Source organism: Camelus ferus, chromosome 10 (assembly GCF_009834535.1).
Source record: "Camelus ferus isolate YT-003-E chromosome 10, BCGSAC_Cfer_1.0, whole genome shotgun sequence".
NCBI lineage: Eukaryota > Metazoa > Chordata > Mammalia > Artiodactyla > Camelidae > Camelus > Camelus ferus.
Window position 1 is genome coordinate 43,030,527 of NC_045705.1, and position 20,649 is coordinate 43,051,175.

Below are 20,649 nucleotides of genomic sequence, written 5' to 3' on the forward strand. Positions count from 1 at the left end.
AAGAACTCTTGGTGCCTGCAGTGGGAACCTGCAGTAACCACCTAACCCATCTCCCTGCTCCCACTTTCCATGCCTCTTCAAACTATTCTCCCTCACAGCAACCAGAACGGTATTTTATTTTATATTTTATATTAATTCTTATTTTTTATTGAAGTATAGTTGATTTACAATGTTAGTTTCACATGTATAGCAATGCAATTCAGCTATACATATCTATCCATATATATTTTTTTCAGATTCTTTTCCGTTACAACTCATTACAAGAAATTGAATGTAGTTCCCTGTGCTATACAGCAGGTCCTTGTTGTTTATCCATTCTATGTACAGTAATGTCTGTCAGTCCCAAACTCTCAATCCATCCCTGCTCCCATCTTTCCCCACCTAGTAACCACAGTTTGCTTTCTATGTCCATGAGTCTATTTCTGGTTTGCAAATAAAATTTGTATCTTTTTTTTTAAAAGAAGAATGATATTTTAAAAATGTACATCTAATCATGTTTTGGTTTTTTTCTATTACGCTCCCTGCAAAGGTTTCTCATTGTGCTTAATAATAAGTGTTCAAATCCTGAGCATGTTCTACAAGGCTGTATGTCATATAACCCCTGCTACCTTTCTCATCTCTTCTGACACCATTTTTCTATTTGCTTACCCATAAACAGACCTTGACATGTGCTTTTCCCTCAGCCAGAAATGCCCTTCTCTCCATGTTTAGCTAGCTGTTTCTATTTATCACTTAGGTCTCAGCTAATTTTCACTTCTTCAGAGAAATCTTTTATGAACACAAATTTAAATCATGTCTTCCCTGATAGTTTCACTTTTCACTATTGTTCTTTTCCAACATCTATTATTATAATGCAAATAGTAACAATAAAATGCTTTTCTGTTGAGTGAATGAAAAAGCAGTCCATGTTCATTGTCAGCTGCACAGTTTTTACAAAACCTAAGGCAGAAATATTACATCAGTATATTCACATTCAAGGTGCTTAGCCATATAGATAATTGAATCTGCAAGATAGGTTTTCAATCTAATGATAATTCCTGTTGAAATTAGAAATTAGAAAAAGGTAAAAAAATAATGTAAAGAAAAAGACCACCAATACTGCTCTTCGTCCCCTTCACAAGAGAACCAATCATATTTTTTTTTCTTTCTGACAGTTTTACTGTATGTGTGCACATGTGCTGTAGATCATATGTTTAACTAAATTTATTGAAGGCTTTGTGTTCGGCACTCAGGTGACTGGGGATATCAGGATGTATAAGAGTCTCAGAAAGCTCATTGTCTAACAGTGAAAATAGAATTCAAATGCTATCACAAGGCACCTGGGTGTTTTATTAAATAGGAATTTTTAAATTTTTTAAGGAAAGGAAAGTGCTGCATAAACACCAGTCACTGAAAACAAAAGTCCCATGTGAACTGGACTCAAAAGGCCCAGAATCACAGGATTTTTAGAACCAGGCTTTTGGAATCAGTTAATCCATCTACCATGGATAATCTCTTGTCCTATGGGGATGGAGTCTAACAATGATGATGTTATAATCTTCTAACCTCTAGGAGCTTGTGCGAAATCCATCTTAATTGTAAAACCACTAGATGACCTGACATACCACGTGGTGGGGCCTCTGCCTGGAATGTCCTTTTCTCTTGTTTTCCTTGAAAACTTAGTCTCATAGGTCCCCTCCTCATCCCATGTCCACAAGTCTACGCCCTTTTATTATTTATTATGATTATTGTAATCATATTTAAAATTTTTCCCTTCCTTATTAACTTTTTGAAGAAAGAATTCATATCTTTATTCCTGTACCTTTATTTCAGTGGTAGGCAAATGGGCCCAGAATATGCATTTAATAAACATTTATTGAATACGTTGGAAGCAAAGATGGAAGATATCCTATTCTGTTTTCATACTGTAAAGTTTAGAAGTAGTGATGAAGTATCTTGAGAACACAACGACATAGGTTCTTAACATTTTTGGAAGAAGAAGAAGAAGAAAAAAACTCCTAAACCAAAGCAACACAAAACCCAAAACCCAAAAACACCACCAAAGACCAAGCAGAGATGAGTCTTGCCCTGTGTTGACATTATTTAGAAACTCATTAGTTAGAGTTTTCTGGTTTAGATTAAGGAAAAACACTATGAGAAGCAAAGAGTTTTAGACCAACTTCCACCTAATTCTGTGCTACCTTTTTGTTCTTGGATACGTGGTGACATCTTTTAGTCTCCTTCTGGCCAAGACTTCTCTCTCTCTCCACCTCAAATCACAGTTAATTGGGGCCTTGCTTAGGACTTTCTGGGACTATCCGGAGGATGGACTGAAAATGCCCGGTAGAAAAACTGGGGACTCTTAACTGAGTTTGGTGGTGAGGGCAGGGATATAGGCTGATTTCTCCCTGAGATCGAAAGATTTTCATGATTAGCCCAGGTGTTGGGAAGGCTTCTGTTTGTGAGGGAATTCTCTGTTGCATAAACGACGCCACCAAGATGGGGAATGCGTGGGGATGTGACCCCTCCTCAGATCAACTTTCTGAGATGGCTTTTGAGGGGTGTACCCGTGCTCACTTCGTGATGCGTGTACCTGTGAGGTCATCAGTGGGCCAGGACCCCAGCTGGCACGCCTTGCAGGTGTACTCATCGAACACATACTCGTTCTCCTTACAAGGTGTGCATGTCCAGCAACAGCTGACTTCTCCCTTCCGGATCACCTAAGGCAAATAGTCAACATTTTAATCATTCTTTTCACGTAGATAAAAATGCAGCGTTATGCAAACGTCCTGCTTTACAAAGCCGAAAGGGCTTTCACGGAAATACCTTCCAGTGTTTTCAGATAGGCCGTGTGAGGATTAATATTCTCACTTTATAATTAAAGCAACAGGCTGAGCTTCAGCAACCAGTTGAACATCATAAAATCGGTCGGTGACAGGGCCAAGAATGAAACTGAGGGCAGGTCTTTGGATAGTCAGCTTCAGGTACCTGAACTTATTCAAGTGTCCGTGTCTGTACTCATAGGTAAATACACGTACATTTCCTTGTGTGGATGTAACTGAATTTTTCCCAGTCTGTGCCTTTCTTTGCCTCAAATAAAGAACTTCTGCTCTCTGGATTTACCTTGGCCTCCCTCCACTAGCTGAGTAACTGTTAGCTAAAAGAAAAAGCACAGTATATCTGCTGCCCATACGGATAAAAGTAACTAGAAATTTGCTTGGAATTAAGAGGCAGAAGATGAAGTTGTTTTCTGGAGATAATCTCTCAAGCTGTTTCTATGAAAAACCTGGCTCAAAAATTCAGCCCGTTGCTTCCTGTTCTGGTAGTTTTGACTTGCTTGGGATGAAGGTGGGTAAGGTCACTGAGTCTATCAGGCACCTCTTTGTCTGTCTGGTTTTTTTAAGGCGATGGAAAATGAACGAAATAATTTAACGGTTGAAAGAGTCCCAGATGTTATTCTTTAGGAATGGATGTTTCTTATGTTTTTTCCACCACTGGCTCATGAATAGCCTCTCTGGAATAGAGACAGCGTTCATTGAACATTCCTATAAATAATTAGAACCGCGATTAATAGCCAGCAGTAACCAGACACAGCAATGATTACACTTCACAGTCCTCGCCTTAGATGCTGACTCTGTTAACGACCTCTGATAATAACGTCTAGATATCCACAGCCAAGTACAGTTGTAGGCTGCCAGCCCTTTCTTACACTTTATGCTACCCTTCGTGCTGACTCCTGACACTACGACAATACAAGTAGGGAATGATGACAAAAGGGCTTGAAACTTCCTTTCCCCAAAATAAACAGATAAATGAGGCAACATTGCTAATTAGACCTGCTCCATCTATCTAAAGCGTTCTTCCTAATAATACGGACTCTTTACTGGTGATTTAGTGCATGCCCCACGCTGTCGTCTCATTAAAACATTGAAACCACTCTGTATAAAGTAACTGGTTGTATTTTATTCATTTTTTTTTAGGGAAGAAAACGAAGGCTTAGTGAGTTCATATAGCACTGGGTAAAGGAGGAATCAAACAAAGCTTGTTGTACTTGGAGGCCATGCTCATAAATATTGAGCCTTATTGGTCTGCACAGAGTTAATGATATTTTGAAAGATGTAAAGGAAAGAATACTGGCTTGGGAATCAAGAGGCACTGGGGATCTAGTCCTACTTACAGCCACCAGATGATTGTGCAGCCTTGAGCTATCTCCCAGCTGATCCTGTTTTTTGAAACCGAGACTAATACTTTTTTAGATAACACCTACCTTTATAGAGTTTCCTGAGGATTAAATAGAATATCACAATGATTTGTAAACTTCTCTAAAATATTAACTATTTTAATAGTATTATATTAAATATTAACTCTAAATATTAACTATTTTAATAGTGTGTGTATATATATATATATATATATATATATATATGTATGTATGTAAATATCCATATAGAGAAATGAATTTCATTTTCAGAGTAATTTCAGCCACACTTGGTAAAACTGTCACTGGACAATTCCTAGATTTTTGTCGTACAAGCAGGCACATTTCCTATGCCGCTCTCTTAGCAGGCCCAGCAAACAAAAGCAGCTGCATTTTTTCTCTTAGATGTGCGCTGACTTTCTGTGATTCAATGCACATTGGTTTGTGGATTTCGGGTTTTTACCAGAATAAGCTCATGCCCTTTTCCGAGATTAATTCCAATATTACAATCATGTTTTTGAATCAATAGTGACAACTTAATGTGTCTTATTCTGATCATTCAGAACTGATTTGTTTTACTTTTTTTCACTCGTTATATATGTTCTGTTTCATACTTATTTTGAATAGAAGAGGTGGTGACAGTTCTCTTTCAGAGTGATTTCCATTCTTTCTGGACACCCTAGCCATAGTGGTGCTTTCTTTATGAATAACAATGTGAAATATATTTGAACTTTTTTGCCAGACTACGTGTCCTTTCATGGACACTAAGTTAACAAAGCTGAACGAATGCCATGAGGTGTGGATATCATTCATGAAGTCGTTCAGTGACAATCTTAAACCATATTAAGAAAATGTAGCCAATTGTACATTTAATGGAATGAAAATGAGATCTGGTTAGGAAAACAACTCTGGCTTAGAAAAAAGACTATATAAACATTATTACAAATTAGCTAGTATTAAAAATACGATAATAGGGAATCAAATTCTTCCTAGGAATTCAGTAAGTTATTCCCAGGAGAAGTGGGTAGAAAAGTATATGTAAAGAAATCTTTTGAAACAGACATTCAACCTTTTGAAGTTACAGGTTCACACTTGCATTGCTGTGAAGGGTCAAAACAGACAACTTCCATGTGGTAATTTACACAAGCTAATCTTTCCACAGGAAGAACTGAAAATTATGAACAACTGGTATTCTGAATGAGTCTAAAAAGAATTTCACATGAAGAGTTTAACTTCAGGATGATTGGCCAAGATGCAGACTGTCACTGAATATTAAGAATCAGCAATCTTTTTCTGCAAAGGCCCATAGTGAATATTTCAGCCTTTGTGGTTGGTGGCCAGGGCTGATTGCGGCTACCGCTGTAATGTTTTTCTCAAATACGTCCCCTGCCCGCTTTCCTTTCTCACTGTTTCTTCTGTAATTCAGGGCCCTTGTTACCACTATCACAGCATCCTTCTAACTTGTCTCTTCTTTCTTTATTCATAACTTTACTCATGAATCTTCACCTGCTGTCGTCCAGCTTATGTCAACATTTCGGTCAAAAGCATTCTCAGACTCCTGGCTAATAAAACTTAAGTTCAACCTGTTTAACATGGCATACAAAACTCTCCACAAATATGGCTTCAACCTATCATTTCAGCTTTCTCTTTTAAAATAACCATCTAGAGCAACACACCCTGGCTTATTCACTGTTATTCTAGAACAGACAATAAATCTTCTGATAGTAAATGTGTCTTGTTTACTTTTGCCCCATCCATGTAAACTATTACATTAGTAGGGGTTTGATAAATACTTGTTGAGTTAATTAGAAATTGATGTGCTTTCCAACCATGAATTATTTATTCCCAGGAAGCATGTCTTTAAAGGCTTCCATGAGTAGAAAGGGAGTGAGCATGATTCATCAAGTGGTTTCGAACTGCACTCACGCACATTTTAAATTAAATTTTCCCAATACCCCAATAGGTGAGTCCAACTGCCGAGACCATTGCGGGTCTCACTAGATATCATAATTAGTGAGAAAAAAATTTAAATTTTTTTTCTGACATTAGAAGCCTACAGTGGAAAAGGTAAAACAAATATCTACAACTTTTTAAAAATGACAATGCTTCTGAATTTACAACAAAAATGAAAGCATCACAGACTCCATTTTACCTTTATCTGGCCTTTCTCACAGGGTTCACTGCACACGGATCTGATGATGTGGCTTTTCTTGGACCACACTTCATCATCATCCATTTTTAATTCTCCATTGTCCCAGCTTCCAACATTGATGTAATCAAAATAATCTTTTCCCATTTCCTTGAAATTCATTATTTCATACCTTGGGAACAAGAATATAATAATCATTCAGCTGAAAGTATAAATATCCAGCTATGAAAAAGCAGTAGACTTCAGTCCTCCAGTGTACCTGTTGTCTAATATATTAGTGACACTGGAATTTTCCATGACAGTACACTTAGAATAACGAAAACCTTGTCTGTTTCATTTTCTCATCAGAGACTTTTTTTTTAAACTTTCAAGCTTACACCTGAAATAGAAAATGATCCCATGCGAGAAGGTGACTTGACCTCAGCAGGATGAAAGACAGTTCTGAAATAACTTCAAGTAGTTTAAACAAGAACCACTGTTAGGCTTCCAAAAAAGACAGCAAGGTTTTCGTCTCCACTCCAATAAAATGATACATTTTCCTTTGCCAACCAAGTGAGAAATTTGGTAAATCTTTCATCTTGTCTTCAGCTGTAGGGAACGTGGCGGTAATTTGGGTAGGGCCTGACTTTACCTTTCTTATTTTGCCCTTTATCAGTGGTTAAACTCATTGTATAAAGGTACTTTCAGGAGCAATGTTTAAAATAATTCTGAAAAGCTTCTAAAGCATCTCATGCAGTGTAAAAATGCTAGAAAACACTAGTACCTTGTGAGTTCTCAGCCTTTATTGTCTATTATTATTTTGAGTAAAGGGATGGAGATGTAAAGAGGGAAAAGTAATGTGATTATTTACAAGATTTTTCTTACATATAAAAACATTTGCAGAGAAGCCCTTCTGACATAATTTTCCAATCTGAGGACATCAGATGAGCGATACCCCCCGTCAACTCCTATAGTCATCTCTGTACATATGTCCTAGGTGTTCAATGTCTTCACACAGTGCCCTATGTTTTACTTCCCAGGACTTTTAAAGGATTGGTAGATGGGCTCTTGTAAGTGTCTCCTCCAATCTCCATGCTCAGCATATTTAGCTATCTGAAAATTAACATGTATAGAAACCTTTCTGGTCTTGGAGTTCAAGTGACTAGATCGGCATACTCAGACCAATGCTCAGCACAAAAGCACTAAGAACAAACCTGACACCAATCTTTGGACCTCCATTGTAAAATGATACCATCCTGTTTTCACTCCTAATCACATTTTTTACTGTGGTGTCTTCTCCAGAATGTTAACTTGTTCATAAGTTTGGTTGGCTGTTCAGTGGTATAAGGATTATCCGACAGTGTTTTATTTGCAGTTGGTAACAATTTTGAGTAACTGCCTAAATTCCACTTCTACATCAAAAGTACCAATCTGTGGGACACAGAACAGTGTTCAGCACCTTTCCATTCTGTCACAGTTAGCCAGTGGCTCCTAAACATGCACTGAGTTGAGACATTAGAGTACTAAGGTAAAAGGAACTCATATATTATGTCATTGGCCACTTCAGATTGGCTCCATGGGCTGCTAAGGCTTCCAGAGGTGACTGCCTGTGGACAAATATCCTTTGAGCATTCTAGGCTGGGAGGAAGAAAGAACTGACAGTGTCAGGAAGGTCTTTTCTTTGCTGCTACTGATTTGAAGACATATGAAGAAGGATTCATGGCTCACCCCCAAATGAGCCATCAACCCATTTCTACCAGTTGTTTACTTTGATGCCATCTAGTCCACACTGTTAATTTTATAGAAGATGGAACTGAATCTGGGTGAGGTAATGAATGATATCAGATTGGAGAGTATGCAAGTCTAAACTCAGCCCTTAGATGTTAAGTCTGCTGTTAGTTCTTCTCCATGAGACTGCTCCGGATGTACTCGACAGAGCTAGGAGATCGATTTCCATTGCTTAACCATTGCAGAAATCTGTTCAATATAGGAGGAATAGTAAAAAGTCAAAGGATCCAGTTTTTGAAAAATAACTATGATAACTCAATAGAATGGAAAATGTCATATTTGACAGGGAAGTGATTTCAAGAAAAGTTAAACCTTAATTTTGGTTCAAACCAGTCAACCTACTCTAAATTTATTAGAGATAATGGGATTAGCTTTTAGATTTCTGGTAATTATTTCTTACCTACCAGACAACCACAGGGACATCATCACTAGTGGTTATAGCTATGAAAGCACAACATTATTGTAAAAATCTTTGGTAGCAGTGCATTAAAAAAGAAACAGCTAAGAATAATTCTCCGTAAAAGAAGATTCCTTTCCTCTTTTCTTGTCAATTGACATGAATTCTTTGAACTTTCAGAGATAGGAGATAGATTTTATTCTCCATCAAAAGTGAGAGTAAGTGAGTGAGTGAAAAATAAGCTTACTTAAATTGTAGGGAAGAATTAAAGCACATGATGGCTTCCTGTGTTTGTTACCCATCGTTTAATTCTCTCACATTCCTTTTTTTTTTTTTAAATAAAGCAATACTTTCTTTTTTCCATATTTGTTCATTTTACATTGTCTTTTTTGGGGGGAGGTAATTAGGTTTACATGTATGTATGTATGTATGTATTTTTAAACAGAGGTCATGGGGATTGAACCCAGGACCTTGTGCATGCTAAGCACACACTCTACCACTGAGCTATACCCTCCCCTCTTCTCTTATTCCTATTCTTGCTCTTGCCCTTTTGCTCTCTCACCCTCTTTCATTGAGCCTCTTGGTTTGTTCCTACATCTCTTCTTCTGGATCTCCTCTCTCATCACTGCATGTGGGCATGTGTGTGGGTATGTGTAATCTGTCCTCTTTAATACCTCTTACTTCTTCCACCGTTCTCTCCGCTTCCCCATGTCTGTCTCTTCCTTAACTGGCCACAGTTAGTGTTGAAATATGCTGAAAATTTGTTTCAATTTTCTACAGTGTTCAAAAACAAAATAAAACAGATAAAATGTATTGTAACCAAAAAGAAAAAAAAGCTCTGTTAAAGCACTGAATAGAAACTGAATAGAAAAGGCAGGGTTCAGCTGAACAGAACTAAAGAACTGTGTAAGTGGTTCTCACTCTGAAAGTTAGAGCAGGGTTGCGCAGGAGATAGGATCTCTTTACCTAATGGGCTGAAGCAAGGTTGTTGTCAGGGGAACTGGAACATCATTTGGGGGAGGGAGCTGTGAAGGGTATTAGATTTAAATGGCCCGAATGGTCCTCTCGGTCTATGATCTGAGGCTAAGGTGCTTTTTGAAGTCCTCCTGAGGATAGAGCCACATATTAAGAATCTGTGTGCAAACCAGCTTAGTATCTGCCAATTTCTAGTGGTCCAGCCTTATTTTCTACTTGTCACATCTGTTTTTGCCCCTCTTTTCCTGCCTTATTTTGGATTAACCATTTTTTTTTCTTTTAGTATTTCGCTTTTGGCTTTTTAGCTCTGTCTCTTGTATTAAAATTTTAGTTGCTCAAGGGATTTAATATGCATTCTTATCTTACTCTACTGAGAGTAATGTTGTGTCACTTAATGTAAAACAGAAGAACCTTGCCCTGTATAATTTTATACCCCATTCCTATATGCCATGTTGTCAAATATTTTACATCCCCATACTTATAAACTTATAAACAATGTAATGTTAACATTTTTGCCTTAAATAGTTAGTTTACGTAGTTTGATGTTTACTCTGCATGTTTCCTCTGCCCAGTTATGGTCAGTCCCGGGCAGCAGCAAGGCCTCTCAAATCTTAGTTCTCAAAGGACTCTCTGTAAATCAGGAGTCAGAAGACACTTGCTATAAAGGAGCAGACAGTAAATGTTTTGGGCTTTGTGAGATGGTCTCTGCTGAAACTACTCAACACTGTTGGCTGAGTAGTGTGAAACAGCCACAGACAGTATCTGCATAGATGAGTGTGACTGTGTCCCAATAAAACCTTGTTTACAAAAATTGATAGCACCCCCGATTTGGCCTGCGGACCATAGTTGGCCGACCTATGATGGATCCCATCAGTGGTAAATAGTAAAGGCTCATATTTCTTACCTATGATCCTGAAATCCTTAGAGCTCTGAAAACCCTAAAGTTTTTTTTTTTTTTTCATAACTCCCTTGGCTGCAAACCATGAGCCATTCTGAACTAAACCAGTAAGAGAACGCGACCATCACTGTCAGGAGACTGTTTATACCCTATTCATCATACATGCAAATATTGATATGTTTTGTAGCAGAAGTGGCAATGCGTGGATTAAGAACTGCTGCCCCACAGTACGCTGGAGGTATTACATGACCATATAACATTTTGTAATAATAAAAATTCAGAATTCTGTAACACACTTGGCACCAAGGGTTTCATTAAAGAATTGGGGGCTGATAGTAGTCTAATTAGATGTGAGGTTTAAAAATGATGGTTAAATTGGGCTCTCAAGCAAGCCACAGGTGCGTGTGCTAGAGTAAGTTGCCACCTTTCCCAGCTTCTTCTGGTTAGGAGTTTCCTCTTGTGACTCTGGCATTTTAGGGGAACCCCTTATGACCCTAGTCTCCTCTGGTTCATGGCCCAGGTTGGAATGTCTTTGATTCAGCTGAGTAACTTTTACTCCAGAGAAATAGCAACATAGTGCCTACACGTAGAGTTCTCAGAGAGCAGGGGCCTTTTTGATTTTGACGCTGTAATTGGCAGCTGTTGAACAAGGTTAGGAGCTGAAGTCCCGGAGATTGAGTTAGAATCTTGATTCTATCATGTGTCTTAGATTGTGTCTTTGGGCAAATCATTTAACTTTGGCAAGCCTCAGTATCTGAGCCTTGAGCTGGAAAAGAGAATGATGATATTACGTATCTCCTAGGATTAAAATGTAGAGGATTTAGGTAAGTGCTTGGCTCAGAATACACACTCAGTAGATACCAGTTATAATTATTTTGTAACTATAACTGGATTAATTGGAAAAACAAATAAGATGCAAGCCACCTTTTCCTGAGTATGGCTCATGCCCTCAGAGGCCAATTCTGATCATTTATTAATGAGTTAGTGTAATATCCAATCTTAGAAAATGCATGAAAAGTCTGTAAACAACTATGAGTTCCCAGAAATTGTTTGCAAAATTTATGTATGTTGTCCTTTAGAGAATATTTATAAATTTCATCTAAGTCTTAAAGAGATTCGTGTTCCAAAATATGGTTAAGAACCTATGTCCTAAATGTACCCGATCCCAGCATCTTTGGAGGATTGTCAACAAGATAGTGATGTTCTGTCTGATCTATTAAGGTTTCCCCCTGGAATAGAGCTGAGCCATCTGAGTCATTTCTTCATTCTCTGGCTTGCAGAACTAACTTGGGTACAGGACATGAAAATTATTTGAACTGATGGAGCTGCAGTCAACCAAGTTTATGAACAAATCCTAAGCTGACGTCAGTGCTCTAGGAATGCACAGATAATAAACCCGTATGCAGATAAAAGAGCCTGGGCCTTGACCTGAGCCTAGAAACTGAGCGCATTAGTTGAACTGCCCGAAGAAGCCTTACAACAAATGTGCAGTTCTCTTTGGCCCTGGGAAAATGCTTGTATTCCACCTCCCCTCCCATGAATATACTGAATAGCCAAAAAGTAGAAAACTATATACGAAAAGTCTTATCTTGGCAAACAGCCTGGTTGGAGCAATACTCTTAAACTCTCCAGAACAGAGGAAATATTCAGCTTTCCTCTTGGCTGCCTGGCTTGGAACTAGCTGTCACTTAAAAGCTCAGCTTGTGAGATAGTAACAGCTGCATGAGGGACAAACTCCAGCTCACACGAGGAACATGGAAACAAGCTAGACCGGGGTGGCTGGTACAATGTGTGGGCACATGGCATGTGAGTCACGCAGGGATCATGGGACCTTCTCTTGGCAGAGTCAGCTGCAAGCAGAGTAGAAACACACCCTTTCCAGGCACACCTGTCAAGCTCTTGCTGGGAGAGTACCTGGGATTTTACAGTGGGACCCCAAAGGACGTTGACTGTTCTAACACAAGGCAGAGTGAAGACCCAGCCTTGCAACAACTTAGAATGTCATTTCAATGAAATTATCTCTCGTGGGTTTAAAGTCTCATGTGAAGAATCACTTAAGAGTTTAGAGTCTGAGATAGATGTGAATGCTGGTAAGTTCTGGGTACTTAATGACTTCCCTGGAGGCTGACCTATAATTATGAGTAAGTTCATATTTCTTAGGCTTCTCTCTATAAATAATGGAAGGTAAAGTTTCAGAGAAGAAGGCAATTTAGTTCTCAAGAAGGGAGAAAGTGTTCCAGCTGGAGGATACTAAAATAAAATAAGTTGTAACTTACTGTAGGTACAAAAAACAGCCCTATTTCTGGATTGCTGGACATGGAATTGTTCCTGTTTGAAAATAGTTCTAGGACCCAGGAAGAGATCAGGATACAGGGAGTAACACGGCAAACATGTACAGGGAAACCATAGCGTTGGCTTTTAATCATCTATGACAGTGTGAGGCTCCTGCTCCTAAGCTTGGGTCTCTGGAATACAGTGGTGATTCCAGGGGTACATTTTGGACATCAGCATTAGTACCTCTTCCTGGCCACAGGAAGTGGGGCTTCTTTTGTCTGTCTTTACTCACTTTGGGATGTCAGAGCTAGCCAAACATGGCCAGGAGCCTAGTAACCACCAAGGAGAGAAACAGGCTTCTCATGATCGAGAGATGGCTTGATCAGGTTCTATGGTCTAGAGGAGATTTGTGACAATACCTTCCTGGAGAATCTCCATTCTCATCAAATAGGATCATGTCTCCAGAAACCCCAGTAAAATTGGTTTTCATCAGGGAGTCCAAAAGCTTCCGTCCATCGATTGGCTTCATCGCATCACAGAGGCCCGCATAGCCCGGGCAGAGGGACATCTGCATGTTGTGGAGCCCGTAGGCCATGGAATAGATCGCATTGATCACAAATCCCATTTTGGAGTCTTGAACATGATGTGTTCTCAGAGTCAGAGAACCTGTTGGAAAACAAATTAGGGATTAACTTTCAGATTTAATTTTACTATAGCCACACCTATGGATTCTGAATAATTAGAGGACATCCTGGAGTAATGGATCAGAGTTAGAACCAGAGGAAATACTAAGATACAGGTGCCAACATGGTATGCTTAATAGTTGTCTTCTATTTCTAGGTTTCTTCCCCCCAAGACCTTAAAGAAAGTACCTGAATTCCCAACAGTACCAAGATTCATGTCCTCTGTTACCAAACTCTGGGGCTCGATGTAGGAAAGCACTCTATTTCTGTACCACAACATTTATCATAAGGACAGATTAATCTCCCAAGTATTTAGCTGTGACATTATACCTCCTTGATTTAGAAACCATCAACAAATCTCCAGTTTCCAAATTATAATGTATTCTTAGCTGAGCAAATAGATCCCCTACCGTCTTGCCTCAACTTATCTATTTGGATTTATCACCCACCACTTCCAGCTTCACAGGATATTGGCTCCATAAACTGACCTATTTGGAAATTCTGAACTATAATGTTTAAGTTCCATTCATAGTTAGTTAAATAAACTTACTGGAATCTGAGTATACATAAATGATGATCCAGGGAAACACAAAGATGAATTGGACATGGATTCCACACATAAGAAGAAACTTATTCAGTAATAGAGATAAATTATATAACTATAGTGAAAGGTAGAAGGTGATAAATCCATAATAGATGTGGAGTTAAAATCTATAGAGGTCCAAAGAGGGAGAGACTCCTTCCAAAGAAGGGATTTGGGGAATGTTTCATTAAAGAACTAACATTTGGTATGAGTTACTGATTAAACAAACATGGAGTGCTTGTTACTTCTGGCTGCTCATGATCTTATTTTCATTTTAAAAATTTTATGTTAAGAATAGAAAATAGAATGAGAGTAGGGAAAACTAGAGAAAAATGAAATAGGTTGTTAAGAGATGATGGTGGGTTAGTCCAGGGTAGGGTTCTAATTATATTTTGAAAGCAGGAAGAATAGGATATGCTAATGGATTGGATGTGAAATGTTAAGGAAAAAGAAGCATCAAGGATTAACTCAGGTTTTCATTTTTAAGCAACTAGATGGATTAGACATTGAGTGTGAGAAATAGGTTGGTGGAGGTGTGGATCAAAAGTGCTGTCTGACACGTTAAATGGGGAGGTCAGTCATTGGCCAATGTAATTGACCAGGCAAAAGATATTGGTGGCTTAGAGCAGGGTGATGGTCATGATGGCGAGAAGTGTTCAGATTCAGCACACACTGTGAAAATAGAACTGACATGACCAGCTGACTGACTGGAGCTATTTCAGATATCAGACTTCTTTCTGAGTTCCTGATCATGCCTTTAAAAAATGTAGAGATGCTAGACTAATTTTACTGGCTGTATAGTGTTCCGTTGTAGGATGTAGCACGATTTATTTTTACTAGTTTCAAAATGTCTTGACAATTTTTTGCTTGGGTTACTGCAACAGCCTCCTAACAGATCTTACTGCCTATAATCTTGCCCAGCTCAAATCTGTGTATTTCCAATGTAAATATATAGTGAGTAACTTTCTAAAGCACAAAAACTGATTTTGTTAGTTTTCTATTAAGACCATTCAGTTGATAACCAAATAATATCCTAAATATTATGTCCTGACCTTCAAGACCTTTTGTATCCTGCTCTCTATTTGCCTCTGTATTCTGATCCATCCTATCCTATGCACCGGCTATTTGGAACTTCCTGCAGCCATGTAATAAACTCTTCTTTCCTGTATCTGGGCCTCTGCATTTCAGTCCACACACCTGGAACATACTTTCTTGCAGATTTTCCACTGATTAATTTGTGTGCGTCTAGGACTCATCTCCACTCAGAAGCTGCTAGTGACCCTCCTCCAGTTCAGAATTAAGGTTTGTTCTGTTCTCCTATAGCAGTGGTGCCAATGTTTACCATGCACTAAACATCCTATGAAGAAATTGCCAGTTTACACATTTGTCTCTGGTCTAGACTGTAGGCTCTGCTTCGTTCTCTTGTGGCACTGGTGGTGAGCTGTGGCTGATTCCTGGTACACTGTGGGCTCTCTGAGGGCAAAGATTCTGTGCCATTCAGAGGTAGCCCTTGTACCTACCACGGCATCTGACACGTCACTGGCACTATTAGTACATATTAAGAATATGAATGAGGCCTGATATGTGACAGGATGTCTGCAAGGGTGTCACCAAATACCAGGTCTGGTCTTCAGATTGTCAAATCAGTTTATCAGTGCAGTCACGGCTTCGTAGAATGCTGCTAAACGAAACTAAATATCAGTGCCAATTTACAACAAAATCTGCCAGGTGGACCACGCAATTCCATTAAGCAATCTTGTGTGCTTTCATCATCTAATAAAAGTGCATGGGAAAAGTTCTGGTCGAGTCAAGATGGAGTAAGCCATCTCCACCGTGTTTCTCTCCCACTGGGTGCAGCTAAGAACCCTGAGTGGCATGACTGGAGCAGCTTTCTGATGATTCTGAAAAGTAAATGGTCACAGGTAGATTGGGGAAGGAAACCAGAATTCAAAACACTCCTGAGCCATGCATGAGAATTGCACAGTCTCGTTTCTTGCACAGTCTCCAGGCCTAGACGTGAAGGTGTCCCTAAATGTGGAAGTGTGCACAGTTCCAGGAGAGACAGACAGACAGAGCTCTGAGAGAAGCCCTCCTTTCTGGTCTGAGTAGTGGAAAGCGGCACCCTACAAGTCAGGGGGAGTGTGGGAAATCCCACTTTTGTTTTTTATTTGTTTGTTTTTCTATGCAAGTCCCCAGCGCAGCCCCACAGGGATGGTGGTGGAAAAGGCCATGGTGGCTTTTGGGTGGGAACCCTTTTCTGTGACCAAAGGAACTGTGTCCCTGAAGTATGGGGAAACTCCCTGTTGCTCTTTTCCTTCCTCTAGTCTCTCTCCTCACTTGGCTCCCATGACAATCCAGCTGAGAAACAGCATGTGGAACAGAGGTAGAAACTAAAGCCTCAGGGTTTTGCCTGCAGGACCAGGAAGGGATGAGACAGGCTGGGACCTAGAAAGTTTCAGGGAGACTGTGGAGAGGGAGGAGCTCAAGGAAGTAGTCACACAAAACTGAATATGAACTCCTGGGCTCCCCCCTGAGTTTTGCAGAAATGGATCTGACACTGCGCAGTGCACTGGAGTTTTGAGATGTGAACTGCGGGATAGGGCACTGCCTCTGTCCAAGCCTTGCCCCTCGACAAGGCACGTGCGCAGTAAAACTCTGACAGCTCTGCAAAGTCTTTGAAAACTGCACTGACAGTGGACCCACAGCCCACAGAAAGCAGGTGCAAACTTGTAGCCTAAAGCAAACCAGGTTGGTTTCCTGTTTTTTTTTTTTTAATCAATATTCTGTATAATATAACGTTATATTGAAATATTTGGAATCAGGGACAGTCTGTGATCACTTGGGGGTGATCACGTGGGGATACTGTCAGAGTCCCACTACCTTTTACTGGTCTTCTGTCTGTATTTCCAAACTCTCTACTCTCCTTTGGTTGACACAGCCTTTCTTTAGATGTCTTAATAGAAAGCAGAATTATATTCAATTTCTTTATTCTTGCTGCTTAGGTCCTAGAGAGAAATCCTGGCTCATTAAGTAATTTATTTGTTGACTCACTCAGAGATTAATTAAGTGATTGATTAAACAGACATTTATTGAGTCCTTACTGTGTGTCAGACAGTGTGCTGGGTGCTGGTGATACCAACGTGAGTAATGTGGCATCACTCTCCTCAAAGACACTCAGCCTGTCGGGTGCTGGCTCAGTGATCATGTGATGGATCCGAGGAGTTTCACATTATTAGGCAAGTTTTACAGTCCTGAGTGCATATAATGAATGGCTCATTCTATCCAGCCTTCTTTTCTTATCCACTCAGTGGCAGGAGAGACAGGACATGTTAATTAGCTGGCATGTTAGGGCCCCCAAAGAACTAGACTTCATTCAGCAGTATTTGTTCAATGATTATTTTTTAGGGTCTCCTAAAAGCCAGACCCAAAGTAGGCATGAGGACTCGTGCCAACCCAAACCTTCCAGCTGCTCTCAGGCTGGACCTGCCTCACAGCAGCCTGTGGAGAGGAAATGGGAGCAGGGAAGTTTGGCTCTTCCCTCTTTGCTTCTGTCTTCAGAACTGGATACTTGATTTAGAACACTTAGCATTCAATTCTAATTTTACTATTGTTGAATTAAATCAGAAGGCTCCAAAAGGATTAGCAGAAACTGAAATCCTTCAATCTGTGATTACAGCTAAATTTTACAGCACTCAAAACATGTTCTTTAATTCATCGGGGGAACCGGAACTTTGAAGTCGCTGTTAAACAAGGGAAATCAGGCTGTCTTAATGCAGAATCAGAGAGTGTCTGAGATACAAGGGGCTTTAGAAGCATCTGGTTCTAGAAGCTGCAGAAAGCAAGCCCTTGGGCTAAATTTGGCCTTTAGTTATGTTTTATTTGGCCTGAGTGCTGTTTAGTGGAAATCTCATATAAAAATCCAGCTTTGTGGACTCTTGAAAAGAACCAGAAGACCTCACAGTACTGGCTTCAGATTCTCACAAGGCAAATGCTGACCTGCTTCCTTATCTTCCACATCACCTCTTCGGCCCCGTACTCTTCGGAGACTGGGACCCCATCATCTGACCCGATAAACTCATTTTACAGATAAGGAAAATAAGGCTGAGAAAGGGAAAAGTCTTTCCCTGAAGTCATACCTTTGGTTTAGCAGCTGGCCCCAGACCCCTGCTGCCCAAACTCTTGGACTAGCGCTATTTTTATAGGGGGGGCAAAGGAAACCATGATTTAAAATTGTTTTCAGCAAATGAACTCATGATCATAGAATGGTGAAACCAGCAGCCGTTTATTTATTTATTTATTTAAATCCCAAGTTAGTTCTTTGTGTTAGCTCTTACACTAAATACTGAAATACTTTTGCATTGTCTTCATTATTTCCTTTCTACCCACTAGTAGGGGAGTGATAATAAAGAGAAGCAGCAAGGAAGAGAAGGGATTCAAGTATTTTTCAGGAAGGAGATTATAACTGTAGAAGAGGCCATTAGATAGCATACTGTTAACACTGCAATGAAAAAGAAATTGCCAATTCTCCCCACGTTCATTTATTTTCTGAATCTACTAATTCCTTATGCATCTGGCAAATGGATTCCAGTTGTGCTCAGTGGATGAGACAATAATTTGTTTCCTGCTGGGACAGAAGGGCAGAGCATCCCCCAAGCCAGAATTAATCTTTTGCCATTACATGCTCCCATGGAAATGTGTTTCTACCTCTATCATGACAGGTAATCCTTTCTGCCATGCATTAGAATTATCTATGTGCTTCTCTGTGCCCAGCACAGAGTCTCAGCACCCTGAAGACTACAACTGTCTTGTTTATATTGTTTCCTCCACAGTTCCTAATGCTGTGGCGTAGAGAGGGCAATCCATTTCTTCATTTAACATTTACTGAGCATCTCTTTAGTGCAAAAGCCTCTAAACATACCACGAGACATGGGGATTAGTTCAGAACAGGCCATCGACTTCATGCAGACTGGCCCACACTGATCTTGCTTATATCGTATTTTCAGCACCCAGAACAGTGGTCAGCACTGTCACTGATATATTGGTGGGTCATGTGAATGATGGATGAATATGAACAGACTTACTGTATGGAACTGAATATATAGTGAAACAGACAGAGACATTAATGTTATAGTGAAGTGAAGGTAGCTTCTTGGGAGCGTAGGTTAAGATTCATAAGATAAAGAACTGGTTATGTGATGTACGGCTTGGACAGGGGACTAGTGATGTCAAGAAGCGAAGAACGGCTTACAGAAGGGCTGAAGAAACTGATGGCATCAAAGAAATCCTTCATCCTTTTCCCTAACACTACGTGTGCAGCACTGGGAGCCCAGAGCTGTAGCCATGGCCAGTAGGGACACCAGTTTCTAAAATCTGTAGCTACTCCAATTTATAACTGTGCCTGAAATAACAGGCAGCTGACCCCTAAATGTGCATATTGAAATGCAAATGGAGGCAGCATCTGCAGAAGGAAGACATGTCTTCAGGGAGCTACAGAAACTCAACGGGGATTGTACACTTCCATGTGCAAAACACTAAATTTTAAATTTAAATGCTTCACCATGAACAGCCGGTTGGCAGCCTTCTGATGGATATGTTATTTCAGATAGCATATCTCTTTCATTCACATTACAGTATTTTGAGGAACTTCCATATGGTGTGTAAATGAAGGAAGAAATCCTCAGGGATATGAAGGCTGGTGGCTATGATATTATTTAAAAGAGTATGCGGAGAAAAGCCATAGCATTCCACTCTCCTTACCTAAGACCGAACTCTAAGGCCAGACCTCTCCTACTTGGCTCCACCCATCTGTCCATCTTCATCACCACTGTTCTTTTCCACTTTAGTTGTGTTTCATGACATTTCCTGAGGATGTGGCTTTCCCATCTCTGTATGATGAGCTCCCTATCATATTTTAAAACAGTTTAAGGTTCACTTTACTGTGAAGGCTTGCTAGAGTTTTCCAGGTAGAACTAGCAGATTCTTTTTTCAGGGCTTCCTCATTTGGAAAATAATACCTTCTGGTAGAGTTGTGACAACTAGGGACAATACACAAAGAAATGCAGACCTCACAGCAGGCACTGATCACGAAGCTCTGGCTCTTGGTGTGCACCCAGTGCCATCTGATACACGAGGTCACTAGACTAGTCTAAGATGTTTGCGCAATTAGCACTCCCCACCTTTGGGACTTGGAGCATTGCTATATATTTTTTTTAATTCACAAAATGTTCCAGAGTTTCTGCTTCTGAAAATAAGTGATGCTAAAAATTTAAGTTCCATTAAGACGTTTACTTCTAATTAAAAATAACATGCATGCTAAATGAAAACCCCATCTCATATAATAAGCACTATAATTGAAGTAGAAAATTGAACAAAGAAGAATTGCATTTCCGTATGTAAAAACTTCTGCAAAGAATTCAGCCGCAAAAGGCAGAGTTCATAAATCGTACACATGGAAGCTTAATTATCATGTCTAATACGAGAGGTTTGATTAGGGTAGAAGGATTTGTGTAAACTGATAGACACTGGATCCTTTTTATCAGAGAATATTTATGAAGCTCCCTCTTCTGAGTGTGCTGGTCTCTGTACCACTTGTACTAGCTTCTTTTTTTAACAGTTACTTTGAAGTCACAGTGATGTCACTTTCAAACATGATGCTGATTATTTTCTATAAACCATTTTATTTTGACATAATTCAAAGGCAGTCATTAAAGGGGAGGAGCTGGGAGAAGGGTCCCACCCACATAGGC

At 39.7% G+C, this 20,649-nt stretch overlaps 1 protein-coding gene across 1 annotated transcript in view; it reads right to left on the reverse strand.

Moving 5' to 3' along the window:
• Window positions 1–13,310, reverse strand: part of GRM5 (glutamate metabotropic receptor 5) — a gene marked incomplete at its 5' end in the record, with an annotated part of 88,940 nt that extends 75,630 nt beyond the window's left edge. Inside the window, 3 exon segments of the mRNA XM_032490504.1 lie at window positions 2,573–2,699; window positions 6,330–6,498; window positions 13,057–13,310. Of these exon segments, the coding sequence (XP_032346395.1) occupies window positions 2,573–2,699; window positions 6,330–6,498; window positions 13,057–13,310 (550 nt within the window).
• Window positions 13,311–20,649: the final 7,339 nt, after the last annotated feature.